At 36.4% G+C, this 18,699-nt stretch overlaps 1 protein-coding gene across 1 annotated transcript in view; it reads right to left on the bottom strand.

Annotated features, from left to right (window-relative positions):
* Positions 1-14,497, bottom strand: part of LOC306848943 (ubiquitin carboxyl-terminal hydrolase 43-like) — a 29,252-nt gene extending 14,755 nt beyond the window's left edge. Inside the window, exons 1-7 of the mRNA XM_079383734.1 lie at positions 14,366-14,497; positions 13,825-13,969; positions 11,051-11,219; positions 2,966-3,077; positions 1,904-2,007; positions 454-531; positions 197-326 (exon numbers count right to left, since the gene is read on the bottom strand). Of these exons, the coding sequence (XP_079239860.1) occupies positions 197-326; positions 454-531; positions 1,904-2,007; positions 2,966-3,077; positions 11,051-11,219; positions 13,825-13,969; positions 14,366-14,401 (774 nt within the window). The 5' untranslated portion in view covers positions 14,402-14,497. The remainder of the gene's footprint in view (positions 1-196; positions 327-453; positions 532-1,903; positions 2,008-2,965; positions 3,078-11,050; positions 11,220-13,824; positions 13,970-14,365) is intronic.
* Between the last annotated feature and the right edge of the window lie 4,202 nt (positions 14,498-18,699).

Here is an 18,699-nt window from a genome sequence, read left to right as displayed (position 1 = left end):
TCATTTTGACATTTCTTATACTGTAACTGCACAATTTCACTGCAATGTTTCACTGTTCGTAGGTATTTTTTTATTGTATGCCAGTATATAAAAGCAATATCGCCCCCGCACTCACGCCACTTTTAAGCTGGGTTATGATTTCCTGTGGCATTCAGCTGCTAATATTCAGCACGATATGTGTTTTTGTGTGAGTTACTTGTTCTTCTTTGGTGTAGAGCTCAAAGCATTCATCAAGGGTGCAGCTGTGCTGTTGAACGTGGAGTTGTTGTTGAGCACGAACACTTTCCGAGTCCTTCACCACCTCCTCTTGGATGTTACCAAACAGGCTGCACACAGACACGCAGTAACACCAGGTCACTGGACTGTCATGCTTGTTTTGTTGGCTTGACGTGCTTTGAAACCAAGTGCAAATAGAATGTTCTGTATTTCCACACATACGAAAGATTGCATTACCAGTCTTTGATTCTGTGCTCCCACTCAACAATGAGCTTCACATGCGGCGGTCCACCTGAGCCGCACAGCTTTAGAGCTCTGAGGAGATCAAGACCAAGCCAAAGGGATTGTGTTAAAAGAGCTTCTCATACACACAAACACACACAAATACAAAATACTCAATACATATATTCTCAGTAAAAGTCACAAAGCCACTGCATGACCCTGATTGAATAATATTTGATTTCATATTTGATTCGAGTTTGTATTCTGTTACAATAACTGGCTGGATGTATGGCTGGCTACTTGCCACATAAGTAAATAATTAGACACAAAATATAGATTTGAGTTAATGGTAACACTTTAGAATAGGAAACACTTATTCACTATTAACTACGACTTTTCGCTCAATAAATTACTAATTTGCTGCTTATTAATAGTTAGTAAGGTAGTTGTTAAGCTTAGGTATTGGGTAGGATTAGGGATGCAGAATAAGGCATTAATATGTGCTTAATTACTACTAATAAATGGCTAATATTCTAGTTATATGCGTGTTAATAAGCAACTAGTTAAGAGACCCTAAAATAAAGTGTGAACTATCCCTTTAATACGGAAGTCCTCCAGTTTCATTTTACAGTAAATACAGTCGATAACTGAGGGACAAGATAGCGCCTGTGGTAGAAAACGCAGCGATGTGAAATGAGAGATGTTATGAAGCGTCAGCCTTAAATCGCCCAATAAACGGTGTGGTAACACATTTAATAACACAATAGCACATTTTGGAATGTTGCGACTGACCAATCAGAATTGAGTATTCCAGAGAGCCGTATAATGAGCTGCCTTAGCAAACACCACTGTTGTGAGATTAAGTACAAACCTACTACTATTGCTGTTGAAATTTACAATATGACATATTAAAACTTAAGGATAATTCTCTCCATTCCTGAACAACCTGTAACTGCAGCACATCTAGAATATGAACAAGGGAATCACGAAGAGAATGTCAGCAGGAAGATGCGCAAGACGACGTTAAGATGATTATGAGATTAAAGTCATCTTTGAAGACACAGCTGACAATATTTGACGGTTTGGAGGGCTGAGGACATCATTTAACCATGTGTGATTTAAAACGCTCCTCGAGGGCTGTAGAAATTTATGAGGGTGATAAACGTTGGCAGCAGCTCAGTGGTTTCTTTTGATGTTAAGGATAAAAAATGTATCATAAATTCAGTAGCCTCCCTGATGTCTCTACCTGTAAATACAGTATGCATTATTAAGTGGTGCTATTAATAATGAATAAAGATAAATTGAATGTTTGTTTAATGTGATATAAAAATATGAACGGTTTATTTTAGAGCCTCTTTTGTTAGAAAACATCTTCTGAACTGGATTGCTGTTACTGGCACCTCTGAGAAAGATGCAATTTATATTCTGTTCTGATCCATGTCTGTATGAACACACACAATATTACCTGTCCACAGCAGGGTGATAAAGCGGCCGTCCGTCTTGAGGATTTAAGTAGCTATAAGCTGCAGATCCTCCGACAACACGAATCTTGAACAACACCCTGAAATTCTAAAGAAAAAGATAGAGGCATAAAACATTGAGCAGCTGCTTTTGGTTCATGCCATGAAGGTGCAATTACACTAATGCTTCAGTACTGGCGTTGTGATATTGTGAGCTAGTTATAAACATCAAGACAGACAAATGAAGTCAGGTTATATGAAAAATGACATTTAAAACTAAGCAACAATAAAATAATAATAGTGATGCTTACATTAGCAAACACCACTAATATAAAGCTAAATAATGGCTATATATAAATGTTTGTTTGTGTATACTTTTGTTTTGTATTTTTTTGTAATGTTTTGAATTAAGTCTTTTATGCTATTGAAGAATTTTACTGCAAATAAAACAGTAATATTGTGAAATGTTTTTACAATTTAAAATTCTGTCTTTCATTAAAATATAATTAATTACTGTGATATTAAAGCTGAATTTTCAGCATCATTACTCCAGTCTTCAGTGTCACATGATCCTTCAGAAATAACAGATAACATTTCATAATTATCAATGTTGAAATCAGTCATGCTGTTTAATATTTTTGTGGAAACCATGAAACTTTGATGAATAAGCAGTTCAAAAGTTGATTTATTTGAATTTATCTTTTGTCTGAATGAATGAATATCGCTGACCCCCTGTAGTACCTTCTTGGACCCACAGGGGTCCATAGCTGAAAGGCCCTAGATGTGCACTGACACTGTTTTATTCTGGCTGGTGTGTCTGAAAACACCCAGCAGGGGGAACCAGTCAACTGCGGAAAAGCAACAGGAACGACCACAACAGCGTAAGAGGAAGGAAGAAAATGTTTTAGAGGAAGTGATGGAATCTTGTGAGAGACTTTACTTTGAAACCTTAAGATCTTGAATTGTGATGTTTTAGTGGTGCTGGCTGTTGAATGTTTTCACAGGTTTTGTATTTTCTTGTATCTACAGCTCAGATAAGCTAAATGAGTATAGGCAGTTGATCTTACGTGTGCTTGTGATCCGTTGATCATTAGATAGTAGAGTTTACTGAGGATGCTCTGCTGAAGCTGGTCCCACGACATTGACCTGTCCTCTCTCATCAGAAACGGAGGACCGAATCTGCAGGTGAACAGACATCAGATTAATGTGTGTTTATACAGATGCAATTACTTAGCTAACACAGTAACACAATCATCATCTTCACAAGATATGAATGACAATATTTTAGTTAACATGCTCATTTTAAACATGTTTGTCTAAAAGATACACTGGTAGAAACGGTCTTTAAGTGGAAACATATTTCTTTAGGATAGCTTTTTGTGATTTTTGTATTTTGTTTTATGCATTGTGTTTCAACATTTATATTAAGCACCTTGAGAGGTCCTTCTAAATGTGCTACATACATGCATGTGATACAGAGGAGACTGGGGCTAGTTGTCACTAGGTTTTTTTTTTTTTTTTTTTTTGAGACAGCCAAATTTCTATATGACTGTGGACCACAAAACCAGTAGCACGGGTATATTTGTAGCAATAGCCATAGATAAATACAATACATTGTATGGGTCAACATTATTGATTTTTCTAATATGCCAAAAAATCATGTTGCTGTAAAGATCATGTTCCATAAAGATATTTTGTGAATTTCCTACTGCAAATATATCAAAATTTAGATTTTTTTGCACCCTCGGACTCCAGATTTTCAAAAAGCTGCATCTCTGCCAAATATTGTCCTATCATAAACCATACATCAATGGAAAGCTTATTTATTCAATAATAATAAAAAAATATATACCCTTATGACTGGTTTTGTGGTCCAGGGTCATATATAGACATACCTTAAAAGTGATGACAAAAAGCCATTTCCATTATTGCCTAAGAAAAAACTACACCGTTTATTGAACACACGTTGACCTACAAATTTAAATATAATTTAATAAATATTATTTTAGTATCAATGAGATTCTCTTATAGTTTTCTATCATAGTTTTAATTAATATTTTGAAGTTTTTATTTTTGTATTTTTATATTTTCATAAGTTTGTTATTTTCAAAATGTGCAGTTTTTTTTTTTTTTTAGTACATCAAGTTAAACTAAATACAAATCAGATATGTTGCCTGAAAAAGTGGGGTTTTTTTTTTCAGTTAACATTTATTCATTCATTTTATTGTATTTTAGTATTTCCGTTTTACTTAACTAGAATAACCCTGTACTGAGTTAACCTCAATCAACGTTAAAAAAAGCTAAAGTTAAGCTAAATGTTTCATTGTCCGTCCCACATTATAAGATTTTAAATACATAAAACAGCTTTGCAATGCTAGCATTAAAGTATGCAGATAGATGTTATGGAACTCAAGTCAAGATTTAAAAAAAACAACAATCAGGGGCTCTTACATAATCTCTATTTTCCATGGCCTAAAAAGGTTAAAGATACACTAATGCAAACATCTTAGACACTATACCTGAAATCACATGGGATTTCTATGTAAACATTAGGTCCCATTTTGATGTGCATGATTGTCAGATAAATTACTGCCTGTGTTTGGACACTATGTTCCAGTGTCCTCAGCAGTGCCCTTGAAATCCACCCCTCCCTTTTTAGTGTTGTGTTTTTTTTTTTTTTTGCAGTAGGAGGCTAGTGATTAAGATTTCTGCTACAGGATCTGTACAGAATGAATACAGGAGAAAAAAACAACAAAAGTGAGCTGAGGGAAAGCAAGCCTTTCAGAAAGTGATAAACGTAATTGTATTGGGGTTTCGCCTCAGCCAAAAACAATGGTGGAGTTTTCCCTGACAGGAGGCAGAGACAGAACTGAGATCTGAACAAACATGCTTTGATGCTGTTAACGTCACAGCTCACCCCAGGCAACAACACTGGAGGTTTTCACCAAATTATACAGCAATAAAGTGTCTGTCTGTCCATCTATCTAACTATCCGTCCACTATGCTTGACGCCACACAGTTTAAACATCTTGAACATCAAAAATAGATAGAAGTTATAGTAAAACAGCATTTGAAAACCATTTCACTTCAATTAGGTGGGGAGGACAGTTTTGAGAGGTCAAATTCACCCTTGAGAGCATGTGAATGGATGCTTCTTTTTCAAATCTATCACCATTTGCTATTATTGCATTATATGGTCATTATTATTCAATTACTGCATTATAGGCAAGATTTTGATAGCCCAAAACAATGTCTAAATAGTTATCTTGCTCTTGGTGAACATTATTGAACCCCTTTTGGTCTAAGTTAAGTCAGAAATGGAAGTAGGGGAAAAAGGTATATTACAAAGACAAAAGTTTTTATAAAATATTATTTGGAATAACATGCACTGAAAAGTCATGCACAATAAAACCAGGAAAATGTATTCAATCAAGAGCAGCCATGCTGGTGTTTTGACCCTGTCTGTTATTTGACTGTTTATTAATAAAAGCTTGCTAAAGGAACCACAAGTCTCTCGTCTCATTCACCCCGTTACAGCTATGACAATTTTTTCAAAACTTTTAACAATTTTCCTGAACTCTTAACACAGTTAGCACAACATCCGTCTGTGTAGGCTATACAATTAACACATTTCTTGTTGCTCTGACACAATGCATACAGTTAACAAATTTAAAATGCTTGAACTTTTATACACAAGCTCAACCAAGACCAAAACAATTTAATTTTACTGCCAAATTTTCAAATGCTTTCACACTGTATGTCAGAACAAATAACATCATTTTCTAAACATAACTTTGGGCTAAAGTTAAAGTGCACAGCTGTTGTCATTTTGTGAATTGAAACAAATATGTCCTCTGCATTTTATTCCATAGCTAATGAGAAACAGCTGATTGAAAATATGCAAATATATAAATTACAGCTGATTCTCGTAAACACACTCAGGTGTTGACGTTCTTTCAATTGCATGACCATAGGATATACAGTAAAAGAGGAGCTCTTTGGGCTGATCTTGTGTGGAAAAGTGCACTCCTGCATAAATATGAGATTTTAGAAGATCTGCACCAAAGACTGGTGCCAGAGAAAGGGGTCAGGTGGGAGACCACTTGCCAATATATGTGATCACATGCAACAATGTGGCATTCCACCATTCCAAGTGCAGTCAGAGCATGGTTTGACACCCATTCGAGAATGATGTCCATTTTCCTTGCCCCTTACTCCCCTTTCCTCAACCTCATTGAGGAGTTGTTCTGAGCTTGGGAATGGAAGGTTTTGGACTCTGTCCCTCCAGGATGCCATGGATCCTGCATGCCAAGATAACATAGCTGAACAATAAGGATAAGGCATACCAAAAGATTCTTCCCAAGATGCCTTGCCATCTTAGGTGTGGATATCAGGTGTGATATGGATGAGAACATGTGGCCAAATGTAGAAGACTGGGCAGATTAGATTACTTTTTTTTATTATTCTTCTGTGGCTTTTTTGTTGTTGTTGTTGTTTGTATATTTTGTATTTTCACATAATAAATGAGAGCTATATTTTTTTTTTCTTGCATTCTTTTAGCTGCATTCTTGTTTTCTTTCTTGTTTTTCTAATGTCCTGTTGCAAATAAAGCCTTTACTGCAGCAATTCTGTCTCTGTCTTTCCCCCTTTCAAAATACATGCATTTACAGGCTTCAAAAGAAACTGTAGTGTAAAATGCAATCTATGACCAATGCAATATACTGTCTATTACTGTAAGGTCAGACCTGACACCTAAAATAATGCAGTTTCTGTAATTCCATTTGATGTTAGTGTTTTTATGATATTGTGATATGATTGACTAAATGTTCCTGTTGGAAGAGAACATGTGTTAGTGTTTTGGAATAATAATTTGATTGAGACATGTTTGCAGTGCTTTGGTAGACAGTGTATTGTGTTAGTGTATTATTGTATTTTGAAAATTAGTGTTGCGGAGTTTAGTTTGCAATGTGTGATTTTGAGCAGTTTTGTCAACTGTGTGTTGTAGGTGTGTTGGTGCGTTAAGAGTTTAGGAAAATTGTTAGAAGTACTGAAAAAATTGTCATAGCAATTAAAAAAAACAAAACTGTAAATCATGAAAGAACTGTGATTAACGACATTATTTTAGAAAGCTGAGTTAAATTTCACAAGCCAAACCTAGGCCTGATTACTGCCAGACTTGTTGAATTAAGAAATCACTTAAATAGAGCCTTTCTGACAAAGTGAAGCATGTTTAAAGAGTAACACATCATGCCGCGATCTAAAGAAATTCAAGAACAGATGAGAAACAAAATAGTTGGCATGTATCAGTCTGGAAAGTGTTATAAAGCCATTTCTAAGGCTTTGGGAATCCAGCGAACCACGGTCAGAGCCATTATCCACAAATGGAGAATACTTGGAACAGTGGTGAACCTTCCCAAGAGTGGCTGGCCTACCAAATTTACTCCAAGAGCACAACAACGACTCATCCAGGAGGTCATAAAAGAACCCAGAACAACATCTAAAGAACTGCAGGACATCACTTGCCTCAATTAAGGTCAGTGTTCATGTTTCAACAATAAGAAAAAGACTGGGAAAAATGGCATCAATGGGAGAGTTCCAAGGCAAAAGCCATTGCTGACCAAAAAGAACACAAAGGCTCGTCTCATATTTGCCAAAAAACATCTTGATTATCCCCAAGACTTTTGGGCAAATATTCTGTGGACTGATGCGACAAAAGTTGAACTTTTTAGAAGGTGCGTGTCCCATTACATCTGGCGTAAAACCAACACAGCATTTCATAAAAAGTACATCATACCAACAGTCAAACATGCTGGTGGTAGTGTAGTGGTCTGGGGCTGCTTTGCAGCTTCAGGACCTGGACGACTTGCCATAATTGATGGAACCATGAATTCTGCACTCTATGAGAAAATCCTGAAGGAGAATGTCCAGCCGTCAGTTTGTGACCTCAAGCTCAATCACACTTGGGTTATGCAGCAGGACAATGATCTCAAACACACCAGCAAGTCCACCTCTGAATGTCCACAGTGAAGTGAAAGACTCATTGCCAGTTATCGTAAACACTTGATTGCAGTTGTTGCTGCAAAGGGTGGCACAACCAGTTGTTAGATTTAGGGGGCAATTACTTTTTCACATAGGTCCAGGCAGGTTTGGATAGCTTTTTTCCCTTAATGAATGAAATCATTATTTCAAAACTGCATTTTGTATTTACTTGGGTTATCTTTGTATAATATTAAAATTTGTTTGTAGATCTGAATCATTCAAGTGTGACATATGCAAAAAAAAAAAAAAAAAACAGGAAGGGGCAAACACTTTCACACCACTGTAACTTTGTAACTGGATTTTGTGTATGTGGCGAGACAAGAAACATTAACAAATATTTTCGGCATGTTAGGCATACGAGTAAATGTGTGCATATTTTAAAATTCAAATGTTATTTGCAAATAGTTCAAATGCATTACAATAAATTGTAGTTCTTTTACTATTTTTATTTATTTAATTTTAATTAATCTAATTTAGTTATTCCCTTAAATCTCTGTTGCCCCCTCCCCCAATGTTTAAGATATGGTTACGCTCTTATTATGACATCTGCCTAGTTTCAGTGTAAGTTACATTTAAACATTCCCAGTTAATGAACTCATGACTACAGCTTTGTACGTCAAATCTAGTCCTTTCCACCCTCTAACTCTGTGATGGGAATATCACTTTGATCATTATCTGGGGAAAATCAATCAAAATATCACTGCTTTCAAAATGACATGTACTCTAGCTCATCTGTAAGAGATGAACGTATGTTTTGAGCTTCACTTTCTCTCCTTCTCTCTTTCACTTCCATTAAAGTGAGGGAGAAACTCACATTACCAAAGGCCATGGAACAAAATTAAATTTCTGGAGGCATTCACACTTAAGAGAGTATTGATCTCTGAGCAACTGTCACTGTCACTGTGTGACTGCAGGATCACTCTGACGTGACAAACGTCAAAGAATCTGTGAGAAGCTTTTAGAGGAAAAGAGAAAAGGTGAGGTAAAGTTGCAGTGATTGATATTTGCCAGCTTTACATGGCATAAAGTGGCATGTTTTATCCTCTGAAGTCCACTTATAATGCTAGTTCAGACCATTTTCACCCTCTGTGACCCTTGGAATTAAACCTTTAAGACTTTTTTGTAAATAAATTTATGATTGGCTAATCTCCATATACTAGTGTTAATCTAGTCAGGTTTTTTCTCCTGTTGTTTCTATTTATTCAGCATTAAAATGATCAAAACTGACAGTACACACTTTAATAATGTTATAAAAATTTATATTTCAATTAATTCTATTTTTTTAACAAAATATACTGATTAAAAAAATGCATGACAGTTTCCACAAAAATATTAAGCAGCACAACTGTTTTCGACATTGATAATAATAATAATAATAATAATAAATGTTCTTGAACTTCAAATCATCATATTTGAATGATTTCTGAAGGATCTTGTGACACTGAAGACTAGAGTAATGATGCTGAAAATTCAGCTTTGAATCACAGGAATAAATTAAATTTAAATATATATTCAAGTAGAAAACTGTGATTTTACATTGTATTAACATATTCACAATATTACTGTTTTTACTGTATGTTTGATCAAATAAATGCAGCCTTGGTGAGCATAAGACACTCGTAAAAAAACTAGTGCTATCAAACGATAATTGTGTGAATGTGTTTATGGAGTAGAAAAGTTTAGAAATTTTTCAAATAACCCAGTCAGAGTTAAAGCCGGCTTAAACGCCGGTAAACTGAACTTTACACAACATAAACGTAATAATAAATATTATATCTGCACTAAATTACAACCTAGTCAGAATGAGCTGTGAATGTTTTTTTTCTGTAACAACATACAGTATGAAACGCACAAATAACTAAAAAACTAAAACAAAGATTTCACAACATTGTATTGCAATAGTGTCACTATAATTTTATTTCCAGAGTTGATACATGTTTAAATTAATAGATAAAAACTTCAAGTATTTGGTTTAAATTTTCATGTTCTTGTCAACTAAAATTATATATTTTTTTACTAAAATTAGTTGGCATTTTAGTCAGAATAAACTTGGCAAATATGAATAAATTAGACAAGGCAAAACATTGTCCAAGTTTAAATAAAAAAAAAATATTTCATCGAAAGAAAAAAAAAAAAAAAAAAACCTAAGGCTAAAATAAAAAAAAAAAAAACTGTAAAAGTTAACGAGTTCACACAGGGTGGGCCAAACTTCTGAATACTGAACTCTTAAAGGGATACTCCACCCCAAAATGAAAATTTTTCATTAATCACTTACCCCCATGTCGTTCCAAATCCGTAAAACCTTTGTTCGTCTTCGGAACACAATTTAAGATATTTTGGATGAAAACCAAAATACTGACTGCCAAGAAAATAACACTGTCAAGGCCCAGAAAAGTATGAAAAGCATCGTCAGAATAGTCCATCTGCCATCAGTGGTTCAATCTGAATTTAATGAAGTGACGAGAATACTTTTTGCGCAAAGAAAACAAAACAACAACTTTATTCAACAATTCGTCTCCTCTGGTTCAGCGTAGCGCCATTTTGGAGAATATCTGCTGAATGCAAACTGCATATGCTTTTCTGTGTCAGCTGCACAACACGGATACGTCTTCTATGTTTGTTTACGCTTTGATTTGAATGAAAACAGCGTATCCGGTATGTGGCTGACACAGAACAGCATAAGCTTCTTGCGTCCAGCGGATATTCTCCAAAATGCTGAACCAGAGGAGACAAATTGTTGAATTAAGTCATTGTTTTTGTTTTGTTTTTTTGCGCAGAAAAAGTGTTCCCGTCGCTTCATTAAATTCAGATTGAACCACTGATGGCAGATGGACTATTCTGACGGTGCTTTTCACACTTTTCCGGACCTCGACAGTGTCATTTACTAGGCAGTCAATGGGACAGTCACAAGCCTCCCGGTTTTTATCTAAAATATCTTAAATTGTGTTTCGAAGATGAACGACGCTTTTACAGGTTTGGAACAGCATGGGGGTAAGTGATTAATGACAATTTTCATTTTGGGGTGGAGTAACCCTTTAACTCTGAATGAGGTTCAAACCTACAGCTGTTTGGTTACCAGTAAAAAAAAAAAAAGTCATTATTTTTAAGGGTACCTCACTGCCTGCTGTCCTGCTCCAGCTGCATTACACACCAGCAGCAAGATCTTCACCATCCCATCGGCCTGGTTCAGGAACTCGGAGGACAGCGCTCCAGACGCAGCCAGTCTGTGACCCTCCGGCCCAGACGAGGTGTACGGTGAGGACGGAAGACTGTGGTGCAACCCTGGGATGAGAGGGAGAACCAAGGAGAGGTAGAGGTCACCTCCTAACACGCATAATCTGCAGGCAGATTTATTGTCTGTGTCCATATATTCGAATAATGTCAAATTTTATTGTATGACAAAACAAGGTGACATACGCACCTATAAAGAGAGCAAGAGAGTGACAGAGACAGATGGAGACATGCAAACAGAGCACAGCAGACAGCAGACTGAACACAGTGGGGTGTATGATCTGACGCCAGCCTTCACACGCATACACATACATACTAAATGGATGTCAAGCTTTCAGATGTTTAATTCCAAATAAAGTAAAACTGGGCAGCAGCCATTAATAAAGTACCCAGAACAAACTACCCAAAAAAAGGCCAAAGACTGGTATATAATTTCTTTTCCAAAAGTCACCCCGTTGAATTTATCAGAGACAGAAGAGCCTCGTATCTTCAAGGTGACAGCATTAAAAGGGTGTTATTTCTGCACTTTGAACATCAAGACACAACTGGAACTTTGAAATGACTTTGAAATGGTTTAAAAGATGCTCCTTATAGGACAAACAAACAGTACCGCCTCAGACTCTTTTGCCATTGGTTGAGCCAATGTCGTTGTGGCAGGCTGGTCTGGATGTGCAAAAAGAGGCATAGTAATGATGCTTTTCAGGAGACTTTACTTATGCTTAAAGTTTTTTCGGCACATTAAATTGAGACAGTTCATTAACTTCATTAATTTAGCACATTAACACTTTACAGCTTTAATCATTTAAATTAAAATCACTATTAAACCAAAACATCTAACAAAAAGTACCCAAAACTACCATGCATTTGTGTACCATATTGTTGGATATGTACCATGTCAGTAACATGATGCATGTCATAGTCTGTCTAGCTACTATCTGACAAAGCCCTTTCAATCATTCACTCTCATTTGCATAAACACTGGTCTATGACTTCACGTTTAATGGCAAATCAGCTTGACGATGACTATCAGCAAGACCGTTACACGTTATGAACACTTTACAACTGGAAGGTCATATGTGCCATCAGGGACAGATGGAGGACTGGCTGGCTTTTTAATCAAGAAGGGATGTTTTTATGGCTGAACATCAGGACAGCTGTGCTTCCCAGCATTCCGTCTCAAGGTCTTTTCATATCCGGTTTTCAAAATGAAGAATGGGAAGGTGTGACCTGTGCTGACTTTAAGTGGCTATGCTCATGCAGTCTGTCTTCATTCCTGTCACTTGATGAACCCCACTGTATCCGTTTGAGGTTATCACTCAAAAGTAACACTGTGAGATTGTTAATTAAACACCTTTCCTCTCCACAGATCTCCACTGTGGAGACTGTAATTCAGCCCTCCCGTATGCAATTCAATGGACGAAGACACACACGGTGCTTATGACAGCATGTCTGAGTGCAAATGAAATAATTGATGATTAACTGACCACAATTGATGATTAATCATAGTCAATGAATAATTGTAATAATCATTAGATAAACCGATTATCAAAATGATTTGTTGCAGCCCTACATGCATTTATAGTCGATATTCCCTGTTAAAGTATTGCTTCATTTAAAGAGTGTGTTATCAGAGCTGACTGTATTGTGAACTTCAGAGTTGTTGTGCTTCATTCAGAATTAAAGGGATAGTTTACCCAAAAATGAAAATTGCCATTATGCTGGTAACCATATTGCCAACCAAACAGTTGATGGTAGCTATCGACTTTCATATAATGGGAAAAAAATTCTGTGGAAGTCAATGGCTACTTTGACTGCATCAGCTGTTTGGTTACTAACGTTCTTCAACATATCTTCTTTTGTGAAGAAAGAAACTCATACAGGTTTGGAACAATTCGAGTAAAAGACGACAGAATTTTCATTTTTGGGTGAACTATCCCTTTAAGGAACTTCAGAATAAAGGAAGCAAAATGCATAATTCAAATTTGATGCTCTAATTTTGCCCAAATTCTATGTTTTTGTAGTTATATTGAAAAATGTGTTGGGCATTTTATGATACTATATAGTAAAATTTAAAAAAATTATGTCAGTGTTGATTGTTTTGAGTCAAGAAAAATATGTTTAATCAGAAATATATTACAATTTTAAAAAAATGCTAAAATAATAGAAAAATATGTAGGAGATCAAAAATGTATCAGTCAAAACTATTTATTTAAATAACTATACCATGTTGCAAAACATTTGCATGATTGTGTAGAATTTTGCTACATATATTTGTAACTCTGTAAGATTTCTCTTCCCATCTTGTGATGCCAAGTTTCTACAGCAATATTAGGCTGCACAACTGTTTTTAACATTGTAATGTGTTGCTCAAGACACATTATCATCAATGACATTTCACATTGTTATGAACTGAAAAAGTATGGCTGGTATGAATTTGGCCCAACCCTTCACTTCAACCCACACTTCAGAAATCATGGCCTATGTTCAAGCCGACCATCAGGGCATACTGGACCAAGAATAAAATCACTGAGGAACTTTCTGTATATAGTGATCTAATCCATTCTAAATCTATACCCCCAATTATTATTTGGATAGGGTTGATATTAAAAGGTGCCTATAATCCTGAAAAACATCCTCTACAGCTGGCTACATTTACCTGAGATTCGTGCAGATCCACCCCGAATGTAAAGGGGTGGAGCTTGGAAGGCATAGATGATGTCACTCTCTGCTATGCTGGTCAAGTCATCGTCATCAAAGAACGAGCGCTGGAAACCTGTTGTGTAGATCTCTGTCAATATTACCTAGAAGAACAGAGAATTATAAACGGAATAAATCACTTAATTATTGCAGCTATTATTATTATTAAAGATAGAGATAAAAATACATTTTTATATTTGAAACATCTCACATTCGATTTATCAAGCTTATCAATCAATTCACATTTATTACCGGTGATACCAATAATATCGGTTACATTTTAGGCATTAATAACTATAAAATAATCCTCTGATTCTTCCACATAGCATGCAAAAACCAGAGCATATGATTACGACAATCTTTCAGTATCATGGCATATATCAAAGTCCCACAGTATTACCATCTGACACGATCACTGTAGCAATGCAGGAGATTTGGTCAGGTGATATATTGTGTGCAAGCATGAGGTCTGTCTGTGTAATGCTGTGTGCACCTGTCACCTGATCAGGAGAGATCTTGCCCTCATCTGCCACCATCCGGCGCAGACATGCCAAAGAGCCGATGAGTGGCACAGCGAGCCCCACTCTCAGATACCGCTGCCCTTTACTGCTAAACACCAAAGTCACACACACTGGTCTGCAGAGAGAGAAGAAAACGCATCCTTTATGACGTCTTAAATTCTCTGTAAAGGGCTGCAAAAGTGAGTGGGTGTGGCTTAAGCAGGTGGGTGTGGCTTATGAATGAATCTGTTTGGTCACTAAGGGTGTATTCACACCTGTCTTATTTGGTTCGACTGAATCGAACTCAAGTTCGTTTCCCATCTTGGTGCAGATCTTTTGGGCAGGTGTGAATACAGCAATTCGCACTCGGGTGCGCACAAAACAACCGTACCGAGACCCAGCTGAAGAGGTGGTCTCGGTCCGCTTCCAAACGAACTCTGGTATGTTTGAATGGATGAACCAATGAATGAATGACCTTAAGCACGTGTGGTTTTGTTTACAGTTTCTGGTTCACTTGCAAAAAGGGCAGTGAGAAAGCGAACCGCACCAAACAAACAAAACAAACAAAAATATCAACATTGTATTTGGTCCGGACTAAAGCAAGTGACCAGACTTCTACTGCTTTCTAACTGATTTCTATTTCTATATGTTAAAATGTAGTTTGTTGCTGTGAAGCAAAGCCGAATTTTCCGCATCAATACTCCAGTCTTCAGTGTCACACGATCCTTCAGAAATCATTTGAATATGCCGATTTGCTGCTAAAGAAACATTTCTTATTATTATCAATGTTGAAATCATTTACTTTTTTCATGACTCAAAAGAACCGCATTTACTTGAAACAAATCGTTTGTAACAATATAAATGTCTTTCCTGTCACTTCTGATTAAAGCCTTTTTGCTGAATAAAAGTACTAATTTCTTAAACCATTATTTATACCGTCATCTATTTTTCTTCCACTATTACAACCTTGCTGATACAGTATATGACCTAAAGCCTGAAAACGCTCTTCTCAGACATAAACTACTGTGATTAAGGGTGACGTTGGGGTAAACGCTGAATGAATTGCTGGTAGTAGTAAGGCAACCGGTCACGTAAAAAGTGCCACACCTCAAACAGTTTACTTTCCTTTCAACTGGTCATGTGTTCTGCCCTAAAGGAATAGTTCAACCAGAAATGAAGATTGTTTCATCATGAAACCTGTATGAGACTCCCTTTATTTCTTGGAACACAAAAAGAGAAAAATATATCAGAATATTCAAACTGAAGCTAATATTCATTGAAGACGACTTAAGTTTCAGTCTGTTCCTCACACAAAGTTATCCTGTGGACTGTAGTGCATACGTCTTATTAACTATTTTAAGATGATTTACAGTATTATTTGGAGCCTGACAAACCCTGGTTTGCATCTAATTCTACTGTAAGGAAGAGAGGAGTTCATATATTCTGCAAAATCTTTGGTGTTGAATAAATTGTCATTAGAAAAACAAGTAAATTATGACAATTTTATTTTGGGTTAACTATTCTGATTTTGGGTAAATGTTTAGGTTTATATTGCCATATAAGATGCGCTTTAGGTGTCCTTTATTATTTAAGCCTATTGTATTTAGGATATTGATATAAGAACTGTTTTTGTCAAACAAGTTTCAAACTTCCTTTAAACCAGTATAAAATTTCATACTGGTTTCATCCCTCATAACCAGTAAATAACCAGTAAAACCGGTATTACCATATCATTGCAAAGATGTTTTGTATAAACATGTACGTACAGAAACATTATACATTATAGCATGTGTGGGACAATAGTTGTGCATTTGTAAACTTGAGGGTGTTCATTTCCTCCAAAAAAATAAAAAAAAATAAATAAATAAAAAAAAGGATTTCCCTGTCAATCCATCTGCTGCTGTTGGTTTGAATGCTTCATTGTTTTTGAATACAGAGCGGCAAAAATGTTAGAACCATACAACATACAATGTTAGAACCAACAACAACAGATACAACCACAGCAAGAAAAACAATTACATTTTTGCATGAATCAATGACTTCAAAAGGCTACAGTTTGGTACAACTGTACTCACCTCGTCTGTCTTAGAGGAATAGGGAGGGAAATGCACAGAAAAGGATCAAACGTGTTGCTCTGCTTAAGACAATGCGGACATGTCAGAGATGACCTGGAAAAAAAGCATGGGAAAAAAGATGGTTAAACAGCAACAAAAGAGGAGTAGACACAAATATTATATAACAAATACACACAAACAATCAAGCTATTAGAACATTGTGTTGTATGAATGAGCCTCAAGGGAGGTTCACTGGAAGAGGAACTGATGTCACAGGGAAGAGGAAGCACAGAATGTCTCTTGGGAAGAATTATTGTTGTAGCTACGGAAACTGATGCTCACAAAATCACAATTGCAGTTTTTTGCATCATCCTTGCCACTCATTTACAAAATGATTTCAAACTCACTACATAGACTTTGGCTTTGATGATGAAGCATCTATCTATCTATCCGTCCGTTTGTCTATCTATCTATCAGTCTCTGTCTGTCTGTCTGTCCTGTCTGTCCGTCTAGCTGTCTATCTGTCTGTCTGCTCCGTCCGTCCATCTAGCTGTCTATCTGTCTGTCCCGTCCGTCCGTCTAGCTGTCTGTCTGATCCGTCCGTCCGTCTAGCTGTCTGTCTGATCCGTCCGTCCGTCTAGCTGTCTATCTGTCTGTCCCGTCCGTCTGTCTAGCTGTCTGTCTGTCCCGTCCGTCTGTCTAGCTGTCTGTCTGTCCCGTCCGTCCGTCTAGCTGTCTGTTAATCTGTCCGTCCGTCCATCCTGCTAATCAATCAATCAATCAATCAATCAATCCATCCATCCATCCGTCCCGTTAATCTATCTATCTGTCTGTCTATACTTCTTAAGAGTATCTCAAACATTCATTAATACTAATGCCTTTTTAATTTAAACAATACTTCTTCTCCCTGCTAGCACTTGTCAGGTCAGTGTTGTGGAGAAACAAATAAAGAGAGGTGGCTAAAGATATTTTTAGAGTATTAAGGAAAGCCCTGTTCATCTCCGGCAGCTGTCAGAGTGTTATGTGGAGACTTTGGAGATTGGAGATTTTAACTCTGAGCTCTTTGGCTGCAGTTCGCCCACATATGTTTTATTTATGATTTATTGCAGCGCTCCACTTACACAGAATAAGAGAACATGATCCAAGTGTACGGATAGTAAATTTGCAGGTATAAGAACCAAATCATCTCAGTCACTATAATTTCAAATCTTGTGTTGTTGTTTTCATCAAAAAGAAACAATGAGGAGATCATTTTTATAATAAACAATTCTTACAAGAGGTGGGCATACACTGACCTTTTAAATGACTTTTCGCTCTTTAAAAGTGGTATAAAAGCAATCGGATAATCACAATCCTAATCTGTAGTTTGTGTTTGGTTCACTAAAAGAGTCATTCTTTCAGGAATTGGTTGGACTATATTGTTTGAGCTGTACAATTAACTAAGGAGGACCAATTCATGAGGATAATTTGCTTGGGAATTGGACTGTTGGTTGCTCTGTGTATTTTTGATTCACTAATAAGCTCCAGCTCACAAGAGGCATTTAATTGGGAGTTGGACTATACTGGCTGTCGCATACCAGGCTACCATGCGTCTACCACTTTTTAATTGCTATGTCAGAAATAGTGAGAGTAGTATGTTTGTATGTGGTTACAAATTGAGGATGTATGCTTGATTCATTAAAAAGACTTAGCTCATAACAGTCATTGTTGCATGTTTTGTACTTTTATCAGTACAGTGTACTGTTCGCATTAGAACCGAACGTCATTGTTTTTTCTGTATTTTTTAATGGGGCTGAATAAGAAACCATTATCAATTCCCCAACGCTATCTGCCACTGTATTTGTGGCAGATGTGTATCCGTATTTTCTGTATTTTTTAATGGGGATGAATAAGAAACCATTCTCGATTCTCCAACACTATCTGCCACTGTAATCCCAGTTTCTAAACACAAATTTAACATACCAGTTCACAACACACTTTTCTTTGAACCGCAGGGATGTCTCAAAATAACTGAGTGCTTCATTACAGTTGAAGAATATGCAAATCTGTTTAATTAATACAAAGTGGCCTATGATGATAAACTTCCCAGACAAAAGAGGTCATCAAATGGATTATTTATCTTGAGACAGAGTCAACACACATAAACAAAAAGAATCTCAAGTGCACCATTATCACATTGAGCAAATGGGAACAATTTGTAATGTTTGAATCACTTTTACTAACTGAGAATCAAATTTACTAACATCAACCCAATAACTGGACCTCACGTCATATTGACAC

The sequence above is a fragment of the Barbus barbus genome (assembly GCF_936440315.1).
Source record: "Barbus barbus genome assembly, chromosome: 3".
Classification (NCBI taxonomy): domain Eukaryota; kingdom Metazoa; phylum Chordata; class Actinopteri; order Cypriniformes; family Cyprinidae; genus Barbus; species Barbus barbus.
This window is presented reverse-complemented; position numbering and strand designations above follow the sequence as displayed.